The sequence below is a fragment of the Martes martes genome, assembly GCF_963455335.1.
Source record: "Martes martes genome assembly, chromosome: 5".
In the NCBI taxonomy this organism is placed as follows: Eukaryota; Metazoa; Chordata; class Mammalia; order Carnivora; family Mustelidae; genus Martes; species Martes martes.
Window position 1 is genome coordinate 76,062,060 of NC_137892.1, and position 24,934 is coordinate 76,086,993.

Consider the following 24,934-nt stretch of genomic DNA (forward strand, 5'->3'; position numbering starts at 1 on the left):
TGGGACAGAAACTGAGTGAGGAGGGCAGTGGGAATGAGTGACCTATGAGGAAGAGATGGAGAGACTCACTCTTCCAAAAGTAAGGCAGAAAAGGTTGTTCCAAGTAGGTACTAGGCAAGTAGGTAGATATTAAAGCTCCAGAGAGCAAGGATTATAGCTGTCCTGCTCACCACTGCTTTCTGACACCTAACTAATTTTTGTCTCTATCAGGAAATCAAGTAATAGAAATGGGAAGAACTATGTACATTCCTCCCGAGAAAAGGATTCCCATCAAAAAGCAGCGACTGCTAAAACATCTTCACATACATATATCTCATTTTCTCCTCACAAGGTCCCCTAGAGGTGAGTAAAGATTATGAGCCCTACTATTCTACAGAAGGAGAAACAAGTTCAGGATGATTAACTTCTCCACAGCCACAATGCCAAATCCAGTCTCCTGGATCTCTCCCCTGCTGAAGAATACATCCCAGAACCTTGGAGCTAATGTTGCATCATGAAGGTATCGAAGCAGGCGTTGTTAGCCCTAAATCAAATATAAAATTAAGGAAGGATACTGGGATGTTTGTAAGCATTTGTAGCACATTTCTCTTTCACAGGAAGATCTAAGGCCACACAGTGCTGTGAAGAGTCAACTACCGGGGCTATATCTGTATTCCACAGGGACTGGGAGCCCCTAATCCAGCCCATCCCCTTGATTCTAGAGACGGACACACACAGAACACACACACATGCAAATGCACAAAGACAACTACAGATTCTTTATCTAAATGCATTAGAAGAGACTTTCCAAACAACTCCTCCATATGCTCTCAACTTTCGTATTTAAGCTTTTCCTACAATCTTGCTAAAAATCCTCCTGGGAAATCTGACACCTGCCTCCTTAACCTCTTCTTGGGGAAAATTCTGACAAGCTACTGATTATCCACTCTCAGTGTTCCTTCTGATAACTGAGCTAAATAAATTCAATTTCAATCTTCACAGTGGTTCTTTCCCCCAATACTCATGACTTGTTAGTTGTTCTCTATTGGGCACTGGGGGCCAAGACCTACAAGGAATCCTGTCCCAGAAGGACTTGGATGGGGACTGACTATCCTATGGTGTAGGAGAAGGCCTGCTACCCTTCAATGCATGGGTCGCAGCCACGTGAGACTTGACTTTCTGTTTGCCACATAAATATCCCAGTATTTTAAGTAGACTTCAATTCAGTTTAGAGAAAATTCCAGTCTCCTTGGCCTAAAATGGCAAAGGGGTCAACATCCAAATATTTCACAAAAACTGTAGGATATACTCAACTCTTATTTTTTTCATGCTAAAAGAAAAAAGTTTTAGAAGGAAGAGTCCAAGAATCACTTTCATTTGACTTGAATTATACAATGCATTATTTTCTTAAAACCCAATAGGTTTAAAAAGTGTCATTTTAAAATTTCTTTAATGGACCATTTAATTTACACACATACAGATTTTTGTTCTTGTCCAGGTGGGAAGATATCTAACAGCAAATGTATAAATACATGGACAATGTTTCTCAAGTTTTTAAGAAAACCAAGGGGTTTCTTTTGTTTTGATGTTTTTTGTGGGGGGAGTATGGTAAGCTAGTGTTAGAATTAACATATTTCTTCAAGAGCATGGGGGAAGGAGGAGGCACTGTGGAGAGAAAATGGCCCACAGACAAAATTTTACTGCAAATAATCTGATAACGTCTACACACGTGAGCTGAGAGTATATGTGGGGTTCCTCACCCTGGATTTGAATTTGGAATCCTTTGGTTCTAGGCTGGGTTGGGAAAACTACATGTCATCCAAGCAAATCCAAGCTCCTCAGACCTCCATTTTCTGAAACCTAAAATTCTATAATGTAGGAATAAAAAATTAACTAGGTGCTAAGAATTAGAAATCTTTTCCTGTGACTGTGTAGAAAACATCCTCAAGAATGCATGCAAAGATAACTAGTTGATAAATAAAACAAAATTTAATCTAAACACAACTTAACACTTTAGGAATAGGTGATACTATACATTATAGACCAGGAAATTAAATGTCCACAATAATAACCTTCCTAAAACAGCATATTCATTTAGTAAATTTTAATACTGAAGTTTAGCTATTTAAATCCTAACATGTTTTGATTACATGCATGTAAGGGTGGCCTGAGCCTTGTATAAAATGTAGATTTGCAAAATTTATTTCTACTTGTTATTGGCTATCTATAAACAAAGACAAACCTCTCAGCATTTAGCTTTGAGAAAGCTATGCAAAGAAAAACATTATTTGTGTGTTTATACATTTGCTATTAGATATTCTCCAAGTTGGGCAGGAACCAGAATGTGTGTATGTAAATTAAATGATCCATTAAAGAGTTTTAAAACCTATCATATTTTTTACCCTTATTTATATTTATAATTATAAATGCTATAACTTTTACAACTGTATAGTTAATCTTTGTGAGCATTTTATTACCAAAGCTTAATTCTTCAAAGTTTCAAGCCTTTAGGGAAAGTAAAACTATCGGGTTAAAAAAAATCAATCAATCAATCAAACAGTTTAATTGTCTCTCATTCCCAGCTAGGGATGTGTGAATTTCACTTACCCTCTTATATAGGAAGAGAGCAAAAGGAGAATTCATGGACATGAAGGAACACTGTCCATGTCCTTGATTTTCCCTGTCTGTTAGTTGATCTCGTTCTGATTTAGTTTTGCTTTATCTCAATATCAAAACTCCCTAACCCTGGGAGTTCCCAAAATTAAGAGTGTATCAAAATTCCTGAGGCACACTGTAAGAAAAAAAATGGATACCTAGGTACACTTCAGAAGTACTGAATCAGAATCTTTGCCAGGGGGGTAGGAGAACGATTCCATATTTGGAGAGGATGTTATACATGGTGACACACTGTGCATCTTCATACTGGAAAGTATTCAGGCTCCAGAGGCATCAAACAGACACCTCTCCAGTCTAATGAATAAAGCATATTTAAGACGCACCAAATGAAGTATCTCTCTCGTGTCAAGGAAACAGTTGCTTCTAAGTATTAAGCAGCACCAAACCCTTTTGCAAATTTTAAACTGAGAAACTGAGACACATTCACAGCTGGCTTATGCTATGTTTGGTATGTGGAATTATTCACAGCTTTGGGTTCTAATAGGGAACTTAATGCTTTCTTTTCTCTTCTTAATCTGCTGGAAAACAACTCAAACAAAAAAGAAATGAAAGGCTTTAGTTTACCTCCTCATCTTAACTGTAACCTAACTGCTTTAGCAATACAGTTGTCTAAATAATGTTCTAACCATTTATATCTATGTACAATTGGGTGGGGTTTTTTGTTTTGTTTTGTTTTGTTAAAATTTAATTATCAATTTCTGTCTATACAAGCAGAATGCAGGCAGGAAATGTCTACACTGTAGAGGTGATTCATTCAGCCTCTTTCAGGGGACCCAGAAGAATGCCACCTCCTAAAGCTTCAGTTAGCCCACTGTTAAAGCTAGGAAACGTTACCAGTACACCTATCTAACAAGCTGAAGGCAAAATCCTGACCTCGATCACTGGCACCGAGAGGGAAAAGGCAGGGCAGCAAACTTCAGTGATTCAGACTCAAAAAAAGTCTTTCTTTAGAGAGGACAAGGATTTGAAGACTGCTGAAAAATAACATGCACTGAATAAACACACACTTGAAAAAAGATTTACATTTTATTCTTCCTTAAACCCTCATTCCAAGTAGTGGCCAATGCCTTCATTTCCATTTACAATATTTTGATAGCTGCAACACTCAGATCTTTCCTCCCCTTCCATTCTCTGTGGTCACCTACGTAATGTTACTGCGATGACAGAAGTGTGACATCCTCTCCAGGAGCTGTTAGAGGGCAACCCATCTTCTTTCTTTATCCCAGAGGCTACTGACAGAGGGAACGCTGGCATGTGCCATCTGTGCTCCCTCAGCAAACCACCTTCTCCCCAGCTAAATGCCAAAGAAGTTAACTACGTTGCACCATCATCAGCACAGATCTCAAGGGAATTCACATAGACCATCACAGGGCTTATAGCTCCTCCTCCAAAATTTTCCTCTCATCTGACCTTATTGCTCATTTCTTTTTTTCTTTTAAGATTTTATTTATGTATTTGACAGAGAAAGATAGAGCAGGAGAGGGAACACAAGCAAGGGGAGCACGAGAGGGAGAAGCAGGCCTCCCACCAAGCAGGGAACCCTATGTAGGGCTCCACCCCAGAACCCCAGGATCATGATCAGAGCCGAAAGCAGATGCTTAACGACTGAGCCACCCAGGCACCCTTATTTTTCATTTCCTACCATCATTCAACTTACCTCAAAAGTTCAATAATAAACTATTCATGTATAGAAATAATCACATATTTCATATGAATGAAAAGCAGCAAAGTATTCGTATACTCTCCATGCTCATTTAAAATTCAGCATGTAAACAAAGTGCATAACAGGTAGGTCACTTTCTAGAACTTAGCTTAAAATGTATTACTTGGTACACAAACACAAACATTTAAATGCAAAGTTCTCAGAAAGCCTTATTTTTATATAACCCAACTCTTCAGATCTATTAAAAGAAATCTACTGGGGCGCCTGGGTAGCTCAGTGGGTTAACATCTGCCTTTGGCTCAGGTCATGATCCCAGGGTCCTGGGGTTGAGCCCCATGTCGGGCTCTCTGCTTAGTGGGGAGCCTGCTTCTCCCTCTCCTTCTTCCTGCCACTCTGCCTGCTTGTGGGTTCTCTCTCTCTCTCTCTCTCTCTCTCTCAAATAAATACATAAAATCTCCCCCCCCCAAAGAGAGAGAGAGAGAGAGAGAAATCTATGATGTCTGCAAGCTTCGAGAATAGTTTGCTCAGATTTTAAAAGATGTTATTTTTAAAAAATGGCTTATAAATATTTTCCTCAAAGATCTACCACTGCCCTGAAAACTCCTGTCAACTGACTCATCCCTATGACAGTGATAACAGCAATTCAGATTTACTTCTTTAGCCCTCCTGACCTTATGATAGGCATATTCTTTATTGTCCATATTTTACAAGTAAAATAACTGAGGCCTGAAGAGATTCAGTTACTTTCCCCCATTAACAGAGCTGAAGAGCAAAAGTATTCTCACTTAGGATAACTTCTAAGCTCATCAACACTCTTAAGAGTCTCAGAGTGAGAGGTATGAGAGACCCATTTGTGGGGGAGATGGGAACAAGCTTATGGACAGACATAAGGTCAGTTAAGGGACAGAGGGCTGGTGAGAAACCTGATCACAGCTGGTAGCGATCCTCTGTAAAGCATTAAAGTGAGGAGTGTCAGAGATGACTACAGTGTGTGAGGGAAGGCAAGATTTGGAGGAGAAAGGAGAAAGAATGAAGGGTATTGGGCTAAAAGTAAAGTGGTCATCTCTGTGTTACCCTAGCAAATTCCTCATGGACTAGAGATGTGATTCCTCCAAATAAAGACACTTAAGTTCTAAGATTACTTCTCTTTTGCTGAAGTGTTTTTTCATGTAAAGACCGTCATGTATACATGATCATGTATTCATTTTGTATAAAAAGAAAAAAAAATTAAACTATGTTAGAGAAACATCTAGTTTTCGTTAAAATGTAAAGTTAAACCTAGTAATTTCTGGAGGGAAATTGGGCAATAATTACTCAAAAATGCATGTACTACTTGTTCTGGCATTTCTACTACTAAGAATCTATTATCCAAAAATACTTGCACAAATTCACAAACACACACACACACACATAGAGGAAAGTCACAGCAGTCCTGCATATAGTAGGGAGAAAAGAGAAACAACTTCAAAATCATTCAGTAGGTTAATGGTTAAATATACCCATACTATGGAATACTATACACAACATTTAAAACATGTTTGAAATAACATAAGCTATCCATCAGCTATTAAGAGAAAAAAGCAAAATGCAGAAAAATATTTTAATTGGTTTTTTTTAAAGATTTTATTTATTTATTTGACAGAGATTACAAGTAGACAGAGAGGCAAGCAGAGAGAGAGAAGGGGAAGCAGGCTCCCTGCTGAGCAGAGAGCCCAATGTGGGGCTCAATCCCAGGACCCCAGGATCATGACCTGAGCTGAAGGCAGAGGCTTTAACCCACTGAGCCACCCAGGCACCCCTTAATTTTTTTTTTTTAAAACTATGTATCTGTGTGCAGGAAGAAAGCTGTCTCAAAGAATACAAATCGCACTGTCAACAGCAGTTGCTTTGCGGGCTAAGAGAGCTGTTGGAAACTAAGGGAGGGAGCTGTTGGGAGAAGGAGCCAATGAGGATTTGTCTTTTTATCTTCATATAATTCTATACTACTATACATTTTTTTAACATACTTTTTTAAATTAATTTAAATTTTCTCTAAGTTTCACACTGCTGCACTTTAGGACAGCAAATTCAATTCTCTCCTATAGAATGTATTTGCAAATTGTATTAATCACCAGTAGATCTTACCTTTGTTTCACCAACTGTCAATGCCTGAATATTGTATGATAGAAAGAATATGCTTATAATGGCCAAATTATCTCCCTAGGATACTTGTAAAAACTGGTTGCTAATGCAAGCCCAATTACAATGAACATGACCATCCACAGGGAAACAAAAGGAAGAAAGATGTGACATAAGGCCTCCATCAAACAACTCCAACTGTCACTTACTGCTAGATTCGGAACATGCATGTGTACAAAAATAAATTTCCAAGTTCCTACTAAGAACAAAATGGAATGAAAAATGACAGTGTTACTTTTTGTTTAACAAATTCTGTGCACCTACGGCTTCTTAAGTACTGTCCTTAGGAAGGTACCAACATACACAAGTCATAGTTTCAGCCCTGATGGAGTTTACAATCAACTAAAAATAAGGCACACAACGAACACAGGATTGCTGAGTGGGTCTGCTTGTTTGTTTAGAATCTCTAATAGAGCCTGAATGGACTGATATAAAAGATGGCTGGGACATGGAGGCATTCTGAAGTTAAGTTAAGCAGGAGTAGCAGGCATGAATGGAATTTATGCTGTTGATTTTATTAGAACCACACTCTAACAAATTGAAATGTCTGATCAAAGAACAACAACAAAGAAGTGCACACTTGGGTAGAACTACAAGAGGTGCACATACGCAGCATGATATAAGTGCCTCGTGCATCTCTGCAAAAGTATCACCACCACAGTCATAGAATCAGAGGTGGAAGAAATCTTACATGCCTGTGTCAACTGCATCTGACACATGGATGTATTCCTTTTACTTCTGTGACTGAAATGGTGTTTCTGGGCACATGACACTGAAGTCAGGGAAGAGTCTAGCCTATATCTGGGACTGGCCCAAGCTCTAGAAGTGAAAGGGTCAATGAAATGACACCCCCCCCACCACCACTACTGTTCCAAGTCTGGACCAATGCCAGCTGGTCACTGGACAAGGACAGCCCCTCAGTCTGTCCTCTGTGGGGGTGTGCCCAGTACAGGCTAGCTCGTTAGGGTGGGGCAGTACTGAAACCAGAGTGCCCAGGAGAGAAAGGAGAAGAAATACATGCCAAAAAGTTAGAGGAAAGTAAGGTGACCACCAACTCTGATATCACTCATCCCCCAACTGGTTTCTTCTCTCTTCTATGAGTACTTCTGGTTACCTTAAACATGAAGTAAACTCAGTTATACTGTATTATTATTATTATATATGTATATCTTATTAAAATTCTCCCAATGCTGTTAGAGACGATCATGACCATTTTAAATGAGGAAAAAAAATGTGTTTCACCCAAGGTCACTCAGGTAATACAGAGTAGAAACAATAATAGATTCTAGGCCTTCAGATTTTAAGTTCAATGTTCTGTCCTTACATCATGATTTAGCAATCTATATAATACATTTCCTTTAATAGGAAACATAAAGGACCAGAAGAGGCAGGGTTAACTAAGAGGGTGGACTAGCATGTGGAAATCAGTAAATTTCTAGAAAAGTACTTAGCAAAGACACCAGCATCTTTTTTAAGACTGTGGAAGCTGGGAAGTTTTATTAGAATATAAAACTGAAAGCACACAATTTTGCTGGGAAAAAAAACAAAAAACAAAAAAACGCAGAACTACAACCAGCGATCTCCTTGGAGGGCCATTAACATCAACTATCTTACAGCCACTATTTAGCCTATAGTAGTTAGTTTTATAATCTAATCAAAATTATGTGAGGGAAATTTTATGAAAACACAAAAAAATGCAAAAAAAAGTCTACTGAAAAGGACTTAACTACTACAATAACTAAGGCTATATTTCAACTATCTTCGCTGAATCTGTGACCTTGGATATCACTAACCCTTTCTCCTCAGTTTCTTCCTCTTGAAACTACTACAATTATAAATTTGCAATACCAAGCTGACAAGGAAATTATTAGGAATAATGTGCTTTATATTGTCTTGAAAAAGCTTTTAATTCCTCAGGATAAAATTCTTGTAAAAATAAAATATTTCAAAATACAGTAACCCTACAGTGCCAACCCCCCATGCTGTCAAAAATCCACATATAGCCTTTGACTGCCCCCAAAATCTAACTAACAGCCTACTGTTGACTAGAAGCCTTACCAAGAATGTCAACAGTATCAACATGCATTTTATACATGTATTATATACTATATCCTTACCATAAAGTAAGCCAGAGAAAAGAAAATTTTAACAGAAAATACATTTACAGTATGATACATATATTTAATGGGAAAAAAAAAGTTGTAAGTGGATTTGTGCAGTTCAAATCCATGTTGTTCAAGGGTCAACTGTTAAAAGGAAAAGCAACCAACAGAATTTTAAGAAGTATTAGGATATATTCACGAGTAAAACAAATATCCAACTGTTATCAACGTAGTTTCTAACTACTTTCAAATTAATGATCTTCTTCTAAAAAGGCCTTGGATAAGCTTAACTTCTTTGGCTTTAAGATACCTTTTAAGATAACTGAATCTAAATCCTATCCTGACTCTATTTATGTAGCCAAGTAAAAGTGATGCTTCTCCTTAAAATAAAACTTACCTCTTACCAACCTTTGTGTTCAAGACATCTTTCTTCTCAAAGAAAAAACACAACAGAAAGATCATACTAAAAAGTACTGCTTTTACAGTTTGGAGAATGTTTTGGAGGTGTTTGGAGGCAGGTGGGATCATATGGTCAAATAACTGAAGAATATTTTTAATCCTACCCTCTAGTAAGTCATCAGTCTAAGAGTTAAAATAAGACCCTCCAAGGAGCAGACTCCCCATTTTGTTACTTAAGGTCCTGACCCGCTTCCTACCTCTCTACTTTTACCACTTGTTACACTACGATGGAAGGCAGGAAGTGGCTCATGTAATTGGCCCATTTCCAGGCTAGGAGCAAATCTGGTGATAAATTAAAAGACAAGGAAGCTGGTGGGATAAACCGTTCAAGTTCACTGCTCTTGTGAAGCTGCTCTCACACAAAAGTTATTTGAAAATCACATTAAGCCTAAAGCTAACCTGCATTCTGTCCTTGCTATTTCCTTAGATAACTTTTTCTTCTAATTTTAGAAACTGTGAAAGAAATACAATGTCACATGAACACCTTCTTGCATCCAACTTTAGATGACATTGATTTGTCAGTCTTACTATTTCAACATGGAAGTGAATTTTTGAAGCTGTAGATAAGAAATTCTGGATGCTGCTGTTCTTCAAAATAAGGAAGACACATGCAGAACAAACAACTGATTGTTGATGAGGACCTCTGGATAAACTAAAATTCAGAGAATAATGTAACCCTAATGGGATATATAAATTCAGGGGAAAAAAAAAAAAGAAAAGAAAGAAAACATATAGATGTTTTAAGAAATGGTATATGCTATCCCACTTCCACTGAATAATTTAATAAGAAGCCACAGGCTCCTGAGAAATCTCTGAGATGACTGTAAACTAGCCTGAATTTTCAAAAAGCAAAAGATTGAGGCAGGTGATAAGATAGAGCAGAAGATTACTTGAAAAAGCCCTCAAGTGCATGTGCTTTTGGTGGGTCAAAAGTACTTGAGTGCCACAGTTGTTTATAATACTGTTATTTAACAATGGCAGACTCTACTAACTAAAATGCTTTACACATGTTAATAAAGCTAAGCCTAATATGGAGAGTACTAGAAAAAATATGGCTATATGGATGTTCCTCTGACACAAAAACCATTTTAAAAGTATCTTACAGCACCAGATTTGTAAAATAATGCCTGCAATAGCTCTATTCAAAACAAGATCCAAAAACAGTGGAACGGACAAACAGTGATAATCCCATCACTAGAATATTCTAGAGTTGTACTGTACAAAAAGGTACATCAATGTTAATAGCTAGCCACATGTGGCTATAAAGCCCTTGCTTTGAGATGATGCTGTGGTTTGAGATATACTTTAAGTATAAAACAGACAGCAGACTTCAAAGACTTACTATGAAAAAAGAGTAAAATATGTCAACTTTTTGTTGAATTGTTATTTATGAATACTCAGATAAATAAAACATTAATTTACTTGTTTCTTTTTAAATAGGCTACATGAACATTTTAAACTATACATGTGGCTCATATTATGTTTCTTTTGGACAGTGCCGCTTTAGAACAATGAAAATGAATGAACTACAGGTACATGAAACAATGGCATAAATCTTACAATCACGACTTGAATGAATGCCAAGTAAAACTAAAACTAGTATTTAATGATGTCAACAACAAAACACAAACCACCATGGATGTGATTACCATAAAAACCAGGCAGTGGCTACCATGGGGAAGAGAAAGGAGCTTGTGAAAGAGAGGGGTCATATGGAACCCTCTCTAGTGCTGAGAATAGTCTATTTGGGACCTGTGTGTTGAGGTTCACTTTATTAATCTACACATTCATATTTTATGCACTTTTCTGTATGTTTTATCTCACAATTTTAAAAGTTTTCAAGAAATAACCTTAAACTTACTTTCTTAAACATTTATATTCACCAAAATTTTCACCATAATTAATGACTTTGAAGAAACCTAAAAGAATAGAGTTAAGTGACTGGTCCTATATCTCATCAATATAGCCAAAGAAATGTAAAAATGATAGGCCCAAGAGATGCTTAGTCAAGACTATGTTACATTCTTCAATGTATTTTTGAATATTTAAAAAATTATGTCTAAATGTTTTTAAAGCACAGCAACCTATAATTTAACTGTATTATTTATCCTGTGTTAACGTACCCTATGAAATAGGTGGTGGGTGTAGTTCTGACAAGTTGCACATATATTCTTGTAAGTCAACGTATTTGTGATGCACAAAATAAGCAGCTGATAAAGGTGTTTACAAATAAATGAGGTAACGTTCCATGTATAAAAATCCAAAAAAATAAACATTTTTGAGATTTCTTATACACAATGATAGTTATCTCCTAAATTCTCTCTGAACAAATTGTAATATTTTTCTAAGAATAATTATAATTTATTTTCTTACTATGAGGCATCCTGTCAGAAATGTCCTGCTTTGGGAGTGCCTGGGTGGCTCAGTTAAGTGTCTGACTCTTGATTTCAGCTCAGGGCACGACCTCAGGGTTGTGAGATCAAGCCCCAAGTCAGGCTGTGTGCTGGGCGTGGAGTCTGCTTAAGAGTCTCTCCCTCTATCTCTGCCTGACACCCCCCCACACACACACTAAAAAAAGGATGGAAGGAACAGAGGAAGGAAGGGAGGGAAGGGAGAGAAAAGAGAAAGAGTGAGAGAGGAAGGAAGGAAAGAAGGAAAAGAAAAAAGACAGAGAGTGAGAGAGGAAGGGAAAGAAAGAAATGTCCAGCTTTAGAAAATAAAATTTTAAAGAAAAGGGGAAAAAAAAAAACTGGAGTATGTGCAAGTCAGTTTACTGATAAAAGCTGACAAAGGTGAATTAAATGACTAAGTCCGTGTTTTCTGTAATGAGTATCTAGTATCTGATGAAATTTTCCTAAATGAAAAAGTGTAAGAGACAAATTTCAATAAATGAGAAATTTTCCGAGCACAAAAGGCTTGGTATCTAGTAGAATACAAAAAACACTTCAAAAGAAATATTTTAGGATGCAAAACTAAACTTAAAAATCTCAGTATGTCAACTATACTTCAGTAATAAAAATAATTTAAACTTTTTTTTAAATCTCTCTTGGCTACTTAAGAGCAATGCTGATGACCTAAAGTCACATTTAATTCATTTTTATGCAGAAGAACAGAATTTATAAATGAAAAAGAGTAAGAGAAGAACTCTACAGAATGAATGTCTATAACTCACCGTGAACTTGGTTGATTTCTGAATTCTGGGAAAGAATTTCATCTGCTAATTTCTGAGCAGTTGGCAAAACTTCTGTGTGGTGCACTGTGATCAAATACTGTACAAACTTTTGTAGTTGGTCTCTATTCATTTGAAAGAGAGTCTCTGAAATGGGAAGATGCAGTTTGACCTGATCTGGCTTGCGGATGCGGTATAAAGACAGTGCCACAACATGAGCACAATAAAATATGTCCTTGTTTCCACAGCTGCAGGTCACTGAGGTAATCTTGCAACGATCAAAGCTGATGGCCACGTTGCAAACAGTTTCTGGCTCCGATTGTATTGCAGGTTCTGTCACTGTGCCACTCAAGTGAAAACCTATGTGAGAGAAAGGGAAGAGAGAGTTTAGCTGCTGCCTTCAGATGCTATAAAGGATTTATAATTCTTTGAAATGCGTAGTACTTGACAGCTGCAAGGGGAAAAAATGACAGTTTTTATTTTCAAGTAAAAACATTCAGGCCACTCAAACATCCTCCGCACCTCCCCTTCTCCACATCTCACAGGTAAAAAAAGAAATGGTATTCAACAGACATGCTGAAGTATTTGACATAGCCATACAAAACCACTTATAGCAATACGCTGCCATCACACCTACAGGAAGTTGTTAGTTCACAGCACTAATAAGCCATAATTACTCCAAAACTGTGGTATACCTGACAAAAATCAGTGGTTTTCTTTTCTTTTTTAAACTTTTCCAAGTAGAGTAGGCCAGCTTGGTTTTCTACTGAACAAACTCTCCCTTCCCTCCACCTTTATTCCAGGCAGACACTAGCATCCTCCAACCAAAACTGCAACTCGGGTGGATTTTTCACACACACACTGATAAGATAAACTTGTTCATTTAATAATCCTTTATGTAACATGCATGACATAGGACCCAATACAGCAATGTCCATTAGCAATGTCTACTGGTGGAACTGCAAAGTCCACCAGATCTCATACATACCACAGTCTAAGTAACTCATAACAAGCTGATACACATGCAAGGTTGTTAAATAAGCTCACACACACCCATGCACACACGCACGCACGCGCACACACACGAGCATACAAAATCGCCAAGTGGAAAGGGGCTTCACAACTTAAACTTAGAACTACACACAAATCCTCCACATCCTCCCTGTCCAACGAGCCATGTGGCCACTGCTTATAATAGTCCAGACATGGGACATTCACCCCACACACGCAACAACCCCCCGCCCCGGCCAACCCTTGGATAGCCATAGGAAGAGCTCACAGCCTTCTGAAAATTGCCTCCCACCACACTGCCAGCAGTCAGTCCTGGCCTGTGTGGCCGGTGGACAAAAACTTCCTCCTTACGTTTCTATAAATATGTGGAAAGCTAATCCTAAATTTGGGGGAGAGGGGAGGGACTTCCCCTCAGTTCCATCTCTTTCTCTGATAGCCAAATTCAGAGGTAAGGGCTAAAGGAGATCACTTGGGGAAACTTCTGGACACTGATCTACCTCAAGATTTTGGGTACCTGACAGAAACCTAAGCTCCAAAAGGAAGCCTCTGGCTCTCCTTCAGCTTTCCACTACCTATGCTACTTGACTAAAGTTCACTGAGCAAGTCACCGTCTTCATTCACAAAGATAAAGATTTTTACCATGTAAGAAACCTGAGAGGGATGGCAGACATAGAACATGACAATGACAGCCAGATGATGCCTAAGACTCACAGGTGGGGCACCTGAACCCTACTTACTATCTTCCCCAAGGGATGATAATCAGGCCAGAGAGCTGGAAGAAACACTACTTACAACTCAAAGAAATCTTTCAGAGTAATATAATTTCATCCTAATAATTCATATATAGTAACATAGTGGAAAGAGAAACATGTGGTAATAATCTTTACCAAATTAATCAATTTAAAAAGAACAATCCCTAAAGTTACTATTAAACTTCATGACAAGAAATTTATTGTAATATGATAACTTTTGTTTTTCTTACAAAGGGATTATCTGTTTCAGAATGAGTATTCCAGTCTCCTTTGCCTCTTTCAGTCAAGAAGTTTTTTGAAAACAAGAATTAAAGATACATAGTGATGTAAAATCATATTTTTAAACATTTTTAATGATTTTTTCCCATGAGGAAAGTCACAGAAAAAGTAAACACCCAAGAAAATTTCAAAAGTGAAGAATAATAAGGGAAACTTACCTTGTTATATACCAGACGTACTATAAGCATACACTAATTTAAAATCCACAGGACAGGCACAGATTAAGATAGAAAAAACAAACAGTGGATCGTACAAGACAATTCAAAAAGTTCTCAAGTATATTCTGTATGTTTAGTGCAAGGGATCTCAATATTTTCCACCCGTAACATACATATATGTGTACAAAGAAACCAGTAATCACTATGGGGAAAGATTTATCATAAATTGACCATTTATAAAATTGATCCTTCCCAGCTTATTGTCTTTCCTAATCCACCAAAGTGTCAACATCTTTGTCTCTCCATGAAAGTAACATTAGAGAACTTCTCCAATCACAGGCAAAGCCAAGACAATTGAAGATCCAAGATCTAGACTAGTTAGTATTTAGTCTGTAAGGGGATAACTTAACAGGTGCTTCAAAACAGGCTGATTTAACTACCAAAGAAGAGCCCCTTAAGAAAAGTGATGAATCCTTCACATAGTTTTACAGAAAACTGTTTCAGATGTAAAAGTTAGAAAGAAGTAAAGTATATATTGAATGCTGCTATCATGAAAGGTAAAACTCACTATTCAGCTTCATTACAACAAATATTTACTAATCTCATAGTCTTTTAAAAAGTAAATTATAGAATACTGTGACTTCCAAAACAATTTAATTCAAGGGGATATGTGCGAGCACACATAAATATATACACGTCTTACAGAGTAACACTTAATCTGGTATCATCAAGGATTAAGATTTTTTTTTAAAAGATTTTACTTATTTATTTGACAGAGAGATCACAAGTAGGCAGAGAGGCAGGCAGAGAGAAAGGGGGAAGTAGGCTCCCCACTGAGCTGAGTCCGATGCAGCTGGATCCCAGGACCCTGAGATCATGACCTGAGCCCAAGGCAGAGACTTAACCCACTGAGCCACCCAGGCACCCCAAAGATTAAGATATTTCATGAATGTTCATTTTCTAAGCAATTCTAGACATCTTTCAAGTACCCAAACTCCTTTTTCTTAGAAAGATTTCCTAATGTCGTAAGTTCTACCTTGACACCCTAATCAGCTGACCATCTGGTGTTACCAATTGATGGGGGCAACACTCCCTATAACAGGCATCTGCAGGAGACAGTATTTTTTAAGTGGGCTTTTTGTTACTTTTTTCCACTATCAGCCATCACAAGATCTCCTCTCCCACAGTTAGTCTTTTTCATAGAAAATTCTTTGCCCTCAGGCCAGCTGTGCCTCTCATTTGACTAGTTTTGTAGCAGCTATTCAATACTCTGACGTTATTTGTATGGGGGTTCCCCCATTTTACTTTTAGGTTGGGATGGGTGATGTTCCTAGAGGTGATTGGCTTCACTTTAAATAAAGGAAAATTACATACACACACATAAGAAAGAGCTGGTATATTATTTTATAAGACTATGCAATACTAAGGCAGCATGCAGGAACTTCATCAGGCCTCCTTTTAGGATTGTGTGGTCCTCCTGATTTGAGAAACCTTTGAAATCCCAACTCACTCTCGGCTGGTCCTAAATCATGCCAGAGCACCCACAGAGGAAACAAGGAGAATACTTCTCCCTCAACAATACCTAGACAGCTACATAAGCCATCCTTCCTCCAGCCCTTACTCCCTACCCACAGCTGGTCTTGTCTCTTGGGTTTCTGAAACAAAATAATGCTCCTAAAAATGGATTTTGCCTTTCTGGAGTTCAGATAAACCTTGATGACCCACTGTTGTAGATTCACAAATAAAAAATCTCTTTCTGGTATAGTTAACTGTTCTGTATGACAGAACTGAGGACAAAGAAAGAGGCAATTCTGCACTTTGTAGTAAAACATGGGCAATTAATTTTCAAAGAACTAAAACTGAAAAAATTACATAAACCTTTTCTTATAAACATATTTACTTGACTTTCCAAAATACAATCTGTCAAAGACAGTTAATCCCATAAGAGCAAACCTCACAGGGCAAATTGTCTCATCACCATCAGGTTTTATCAGTGAGCCCCAAAAAACATTTGTATCCACATCCTCAATCTGCAGACCAAAGAAAAACAAAGCAAAAACCAAGGCACGGCACTGTAGAAGCTTTGGTAGTAGAGGCATTTTGATTCCTGTCAAGCTCTCTCACTTAAATAAATGCTGTGTGCTCTGGACATGTTATTTAACCTCTCTGAGTCTTCCTCTATTCGTTTGCAAAATGTGGCTAGAAACACCTCCTCGGGTTGTTTTGAGGATTTAAATGAAATAACATACGTAAAGCACCTGGCACATAGTAAAAGTGCTCATTAAATTTTATTTCTCTTTCCTTCCCTTCACAGCTGGAGAAACAGGGGAGGGGTGCAGGACACATTCCCTTCATGTACAACACTTTTTCTTTAATCTTTGCTACTGGAATCTTGGAAGGGGGGCTGGAGGTCTCACTTGAGAAATGGCTTGTAACATAAGTGTGGCCACTGAAAATGTCTGAGGTAAGTGAGTTGAATGACACTAGAGGGATCACTGCTGTTTGACAACAAAACCAAACATCTTCAGAGTCAGTTACACCTTTGTTTAATTCAACTTTCTTTCCCCATTTTTCTATTAAGTTCCACCAACACACAGTTAATTCTGTGCATGAGTATAACTTTATACACAGAGAAACCAGAAAACAATAGGAGAGAGATTTATTTTGTTTTAGCACCCATACACATTTCTACAATGTTATAATGTAGCGATTCTCAAAATGTGGTCAGGATATACCCACAGGATCCCCAAAACTCTTTCATGGGTTCTTAAAGATCATTTTTTCTCCATAATTCTACCTAGACGTCACTGACCTTTTAAACTCTCCCTCCCAAGCGTACATTTAATTTTCCAGAGGCTACAGGATGTGTGATATCACAACAGAATGAACACAGAGACAGGAAAATCCAGCTCTTTCCACAAAGACAGACATTATGAAGATTTTCAAAAATGTAATACAAAGCCACCTCTTCCACTAAAATATCTTTTGTTTGGGGGCTACAGTTATTTTGTTCATAAAGGTATGTTCTTTATTATTAAAGGTATGTTAACAACTTTATTACTGTTATTTGGTGAATAGTTTTTTTTCCCCTCAGCTTTAATTTCAAACAGTAATAGGCATAATCCTCATAAGCAAAGGAGATGTAGGATCCTCAATCATTAAAAATGAATCAGAAGGACCAAAAACTGCAATTATAATGTGCTGCTAAGAAATGGAAAAAAATAAATACTCTTCATCAAATCATCTTTCAATGGCATTACTTGCATCTATCTGGTCAGTAGTAAGACTCAGCATAGAAACACTGAAGGGACAAATTTCTTACCCATGAACACATATTCATATCATCTACATTAATCTCACATTAACAAGGATTAATTAAAGTTTCTAGAAAGCAAATATTTACTCCATCACTGATATTCTAAAATGAACTTTCCCTGAAAAACTGATTTTCCTATCTAAAGTTGGATTTCCGTTGCATTTTAAAGGGGACTAGGAGATGTGTGACACCAGACTGGAAGGACAACTGCTTTAAAATACACAAAGAATTTCTAAAGTTTAGCTATTTTGTGTGTGTATGTGTGTGTACATACATACATACATACATACATTCAGTTAACCGAAAAATGGCTACAAATGCAAAGCATTAGAAGATTTCTAAGCAAAAATAAACTGGCAGACATGAAATAAATACACACTAAAAACTACTTTTTTCGGGGTACATTCTTTTCAGAAAAATATGCACCCTGTGCATGAGGCGCTCAAGTTACATATTCTTTGTTGAAAAAGGATTTAACAGAAGCACTGGTGTAGTACTTACACAAATACATCTTTCACCCTTTTCCTAAATAAAAAGAATCCCTGGGGAAATTAAAGGCAGAAACCAAGGCAATGTAATGTTATGGCTGAAAGGGTGGTAAGGGTTATGACAGGTTTTTCTGTAATTTTTTTTTAAGCTAAGTCTAAAAATGCAAAAGTGTTAACATTTAACACTCGCATAACAAAGTATTCATTGGTTGACTAAACCCATTATATTGGCTAAATGCAGAGTAACTAATAGCTGGTTATGTGTCCCCTTGGTAAAACAGATGAGTTAATCATTGCCTCCAAATACCTACCTAACTTTCACCTTTCCTAAGTCTGATAAATACCGCACACAATCCAACAACATGCCATGTTGCAATTATCAATTTAAAAACAAAAAAATCTAATTCAAATCGAGCACAATTTCCTGATCTGTGACACAGATGTGATGGAGAGCCCAAGATGGCAGCATTAAACAACTCAAAAACTGACTTGTCTAAAGTATGATATTCCTTCTCCAACTACATAATTTTCTCAAAGGGAAATCCTAAATTAGAGAGACTGCATCCTCTAAGCTGGCTAATTAAATTCTCTAGCACTCATTTCTAATACTAAGCTTAAACAGCTTATAGAAAGACATTAGGAGATTTTGCCGGCAATCACTAATGAAGCAGTTTCCGTCTTCCACAAAAATTATTTTTTAAAGGAAAAGCTTTATTTTTAAGTTCACCTTAAAAATGTCTTATCTGGGATGGAATCACTCCTACACCTCATTAATATCTGAGAGAAAGACAATGGCAAATTAATGCAAAGACCAGACTGTAACCCACAGCACACCGTATAAACAACATAAAAATTTACGGAGCATGCACTGGATGGGTCCAACCAAGAGCTCCCAGCGGCATTCTGTTCAGCATCGCTTTTATTTTCTAGTTAATGTATATTCTTGCACCATTTCATATAAGGGCCCATATGATCACAATAACTGTGTTATTAGATATGAATGGCAATAGTTATTTAAAATTATTTCTAAAGAAAAAACACTTATCCATTAATTTAGCTACCTGCAATAAGCACCTAGAAGGAGCATTAGTTTAAGGAGAATGCACTGAATTAAAAAAACAAAAAACAAAAAACCAACACATCATTCCTTGTCATGCCAAATCTTGAAGGGCACAACTAATTTTCCAGAATGCATTTCTGTATTTTAACATGCATATTTTAGGGAAACAACCACTGTCTAGCCTCAGAATGGGAGGGATGGGAAGGGGTATAAACAAATTAGGCAGAATTTGACTTGTCTGCTCAACTGTAAAACTGCACAGTGCTTAGGAATTTTCATTATTTGTCCTATCTTCTAAATTCTACTTTCTTGGGTCCTAAAGTAGTTCTAGCCTCCACCCTTCTTAAAGGCCAGATCAGACCAGCTCCCTTGCTCCATCTACATAGCCCCCAACTCCTAATTGCCACCCCTACAGTTCAGTGATTCCTCCTCTTCCCCTCCCCCACATGGTCTCTCACCTGGGTCTTCAACTTCAGAAGTACAAATTAAGTTTATTAGAGCCCTTTGGTGTCCTAACACCAACTCTTAGCACCTCTACACACCTTTGTCTTACTTCCCAGTGTCCAGGCCTAGATCAAGGAGAAGACAGAACGTCCTTTTTACCTGTCTATTTCCTGTTGTTACTTACAGCCAAACAACCTTTAGAAATGCTTGGTTGTTTGCTTTAGGAGAGGAAGGTAAAGGGGAAACTCTAGAGACTAATTCTGTTTACCAGGGCCAAGAGCTAAGGAGAAAAAGTGTACTCAGAACAAGGAGGGGAGAATGCAAGCTTCAGTGGTCAAATTTCTCCACCCACACCCTGAAGCTCTGGGCCCGAGCCCTCAATCCCAGCATGAGCCCCCACATCTTGGCCCTAACCCAATTCCTAATGCCCAAGGCCCAGACTAGGACACACTTAGCTCTCGCAACCATCCTGCAAAGTAGGCTATGATCATACTCCCCTTTTTACAAGCTGAGGTTGTCTCTGAGAGGTAGTGGTAAAAGACACTCTGAATTAATAAGGAGGGCTCTGAAAAACTGTTAGGAACGTGGGTTTCTATAATCTAAGCGATAAATATGCAAACGTAAAAACTCTCCACACCAACACATAAATGATCTAAAGGGATGAAAGAAGGCAAACTAACAGATCCAGACAGTAAGTGGGTTAAGGTTTAAGACCCTTGGAGGCAGGACACTGTCTTTTATCTCTGTAGCCCAAAGATCCACAACAACCCAGACAAGCCAGGCCCTTTGTAACTGTGTCAGTGAAGGAAGTGATGGGGCTCTTCAAGCCGTGCTTGCCCTGCCCTGCAAAAGTCACAAATAACTAAAAGCTTTGGCCTCCAGCCCAGGATACTTTAAACTCAACTAACAGTTATCTCTAATTTAGAGTCCATTCCCCTCTTACACTGCGTTAAACTAGCAACAGAGGTCTGTGACATCATCTAAGACAACAGGATCTATGGCATTTCCATCACAGAGGACTACCCTGAAGCAAACTTAAGAAGCATTTGTTAGATGAAAGAATGCACAAATCCTCTTAGGCTCTTGGTATGTGGAACATATAGAATGGGGCTTCTTGAATTGGAATGTGCATCAGAATCACCTGGAGAACTTGTTATCCTACAGATTGCTGGGCCCCATTTTATGATCCCAAGTGATGCTGCTGCTGCTGGCCTGGGGAACCAATGATGGAGATGATTAGAATTGCAGCTTAAACAAGTCTTTTCTAGTCAAAATACACTTAAGTGAACAAAGTAAATAGAACAGGAAAGAATATATACCTTGTGATTATAAAGAATGTAGACCATTTCTAGCTTATTATGTAATCTATATGCTCCCTAGTCCACAAAGTCAGGTATGGGATATTAAACTGGTCTCAGCATTAAGAAAGAAAAAATTTTTTTAAAATTCCAGTGTAACAAAAAAATGTACTACTATCCTAATTGTTAATACTTATAACTACACCATCCTACTTTAAGAAAAACCTCCATTCAAAATCTAAATTAAAACTTAAAAATTAAAGAGTATTTACTTTTACAAAGAGATCATTTCACAATGTCCCATGGATTCCTCATAACTGATGATTCTTTGTGTATTCAAAACAACCAATTAATGAAAAAAATAATGGCAACTAGTTTAGTAAAATATTTTTTGCCTGTATGAAAAAGTCAGAGGCAACAGAACATACAGGATAACACAAGGTGAGGTAGTACTTCAGAATCTCCTTCTAATTCAACACATCTGCATTAAATAACCTCAGACAAGTCACTTAGCCTTGATTTTTTTTTTCATCTGTTAAAAGGGGTTAATAATACCTATCTTCCAGGACAGCTGTAAGGAGTAGAACTGACAATATATGTTAACCACCACAAGGATTCCTTGTATGGAATGCCTGCTATCATCATGATTGTAATGGAAATGTAATACTCTTGGAAGCTTGGCACATCCAACGTGTACCAAAACCCTAGCCTTTTGGCGAGAGCCTTTTGGCGAGAGCGTGTAAGCTGTTGAGAATGCCAAGCTCCCAAGAGCATGCTAGCATTTCCATTACAATAATGGACAAAGGTTGTTGTTATTGTAGTAATTCTACTCTAATATATTCATATTTCCAAATTAATGGAACTATTGTTTTTAAAAATTTGCCCACATTTTACATAACACATTCTTAAAATGTGATTTGATTCCAAACAGGGGAGGAAAGAAGGAAAATTAGAAGACTTAAGTTTGTCTCAAAATAACTTCTAGTTTCATGAAGCAATTTTTCACTCCTGCCTTTAAAGATCTCTCTTCCAAAATGTATAACACCTTTTTTATCCCTAATGTTTACCTTCCGTGTCAATGTATTTAAAATTGTTTTCACAGCTCAAGTCCATCTTGTCACTGAGCTGGAAACTAATTTAAAGTTGGATGCAACCATAAGGAAACTTGCAGTTCTTAATGTGGAAGAAAAAGTGACCACAGCTTTTCATTCCCAGTTAATTTATGGCCTGATGAGCAGAGTGAAGTTAGAGCTTCTGGTCTCTTCAAAGAATCCCAAGGAACACTAGGCTTGCCAAGGCTGTAAGTATTGTTATTTCCCTGTAAATGGAGATCCAGCTGAGAAGAAAATCTTCTCTGTTCTATGTATATGCCTTTAAGAACAGTGAGTAGATGGCGTTTATACCTTGGCTAAGTGGTACATTTTTTTCCCTTTAGTACATAGTAATAAAAGAGAAGCAAAGAGACCAGTCAACTCCTCAGAAAGTAGATGAAATTTACTAAGATATTCCTACTCATATCTTGGCTCAGTGTGATTACAGATGGGTTTTTTTTTCCTTGTTTTGGTTGGTGTGGGGGAAGTGCTTTTCCTAAAGTTTCTACAGTGAATATAAATTACTTAAGAGATACAAAAGTGCTTTTAGTAAAATCAAAAAGGTGCTCAGTCTTCTTGAGGAAAAAATCTGCCATATAAATTATGTCCAACACATGTTCTGGAAGCCTGGTAATGACCACACACCAAGTATAAACACTGACAGTCATCATCAGTGAGGCTTTGCCCTACTGTCTGGCCCAGCCTATTTTACCAACAGGACACTCCAAAGTTCTCTTTAACCCACAGATGCCCAGCCCTCTGATGCGATTCAGCCACTTTCCAGAGAAGAAGATGGATTACAGCACTCAAAGTAAACAAGGCAGAGAGAGACTGGGCTCCCGGTTCTAATCTCAGCCATTATCTAATGTCTGCCCCATGGGCAAGTTGCTTCATATCTTACTTCTTGTTCTTTTTTCTTTTCTATTGCATTAAATAAGGAAAATAGGTTATATTAGACGATTTCTAGAAAATTAGGAAGGTAGACAGCAGTAATGGAGAGTATTCAAGACAAGACAAAGGGTGGTCACTGTCACACACACTCACACAAGACCTTTGACTTGTCCTGGCTGCCACAAAGTTGAAGCAAGGGTCTTCTCAAAGCTCATCGAAGTTATGGCCCAGGGAAGGAGAGAAAAAAAGGATAAATACTGTTATTGCTGTAGTTATGTATAACATGTAACACACTAGCATGTGGGGAGAATTTTTTAAAACACTGAAATTCAGTATAAAAGTAAACACTTAATTTTTACCTACGTAAGTTTTAACCATCTGCCTACAACGGATATTCTTTTTTAAGATTTTATTTAAGACAGAGAGGCACAGAGAGAGAGAGCATAAGCAGCAGGGAGGGGCAGAGGGAGAAGCAGACTCCCTGATGAGCTAGGAACTGGACCGACATGGGGCTTGATCCCAGATGCAGAGATCATGACCTGAACTGAAGGCAGACACTTAACCAAATGAGCCACCTAGGCACCCCTACAACTGATATTCTTAATGCATGATAGCTTTTTGTGTTCTATATCTAGGAACCAAATTTATTCTAAAAAATTCTATGATTGCATAAATACAGGTTAAATTTATACCAAATCTATAAGATATAGAAAAATAAACATGTAAGTCCATTAAAAATGAAATGAAATTAATGCATCAAATCATCTTGTCTGCCTTCACCACCTAAACGGCAGTATTCTTTCCCTTCCCATCCATTAATTATGCACATGAGTGGCTATACAATTCAACAATCACTTCCCTAATCCCCTCACTTGGTAACAGGTAATGTACAAGGCTCCAGAGAAGTATCCATGAATAACACATGGGCTCCAGTTCTGAGAATTCACTGAATTATTGGGCCACTGATAGCTAAGAAGTCAGATCAAAGCTGTATTGAGAAATAAGCAAGAAGCAAAACAGAGTACAGACCCCCATTTCCCAAACTGAGTTCTATATACATTAACAGGTATTCATCAAAAGGGAAGAGGGGAGGGTGGTGTTCCATAATGTTATACAAGTTTGGATTAAGTTGCATCCAGCATCACCCTTCTGGAGACTGAGAATGTACCTCAGAATGGTAACAGCTTTGAGAACTTACACAGTAAACGGAGTCCTACTAGAACTTTACTTTTGAAGACTTATGTATTTTAGAGAGAGCAAAAGGGAGAGAGAGTGTGTGTGAGCACAGCAGGGAGAAGAGGGAGAGAGAGCATACAGCAGACTCTGCACTGAGCACAGAGCCCAACTCGGGGCTCAATGTCACAACCCTAAGATTACAACCTGAGCAGAAACCAAGACTATGCACCACCCAGGCACCACTATTTACTAGAACTTTATATATATTTTTTAAGATTTATTTATTTATTTTGACAGACAGATCACAAGTAGGCAGAGAGGCAGGCAGAGAGAGGGGAAAGCAGGCTCCGTGCCAAGCGGAAAACCCGATGCTGGGCTCGATGCCAGGACCCCAAGATCATGAGCTGAACCGAAGGCAGAGGCTTTAACCCACTGAGCCACCCAGGCGCCCCTATTTACTAGAACTTTAAAGAAGAATGGGAGTATCAGGTCTAGAACAGCTATAGGAAAAGAAAGGAAAAAAAGGAAAAAAAAGAAGAGAAAACACATATTTCAAGGAGAGCAGTAGGATTGCTCAAGTAAAGGCTCAACTGAGAGTTTAGAATCGTCTATCAACATGAGCCAATTGACAGGCTTTTGTCACTTTTCTCCAAGAGTTTAAACCAACTCAGATGTGAGTGGCTTCAAGGCTGGAAATGTCTCATCAACAATACTTCCCTTCTACTATTGAAGTACTAATTATTT

At 37.8% G+C, this 24,934-nt stretch overlaps 1 protein-coding gene across 1 annotated transcript in view; it reads right to left on the reverse strand.

Annotated features, from left to right (window-relative positions):
- The window catches only part of ZSWIM6 (zinc finger SWIM-type containing 6), a gene marked incomplete at its 5' end in the record, with an annotated part of 123,945 nt that overhangs the window by 57,698 nt on the left and 41,313 nt on the right, over nt 1–24,934 (reverse strand). Inside the window, 2 exons of the mRNA XM_080804337.1 lie at nt 12,230–12,586; nt 16,327–16,456. Of these exons, the coding sequence (XP_080660463.1) occupies nt 12,230–12,586; nt 16,327–16,456 (487 nt within the window). The remainder of the gene's footprint in view (nt 1–12,229; nt 12,587–16,326; nt 16,457–24,934) is intronic.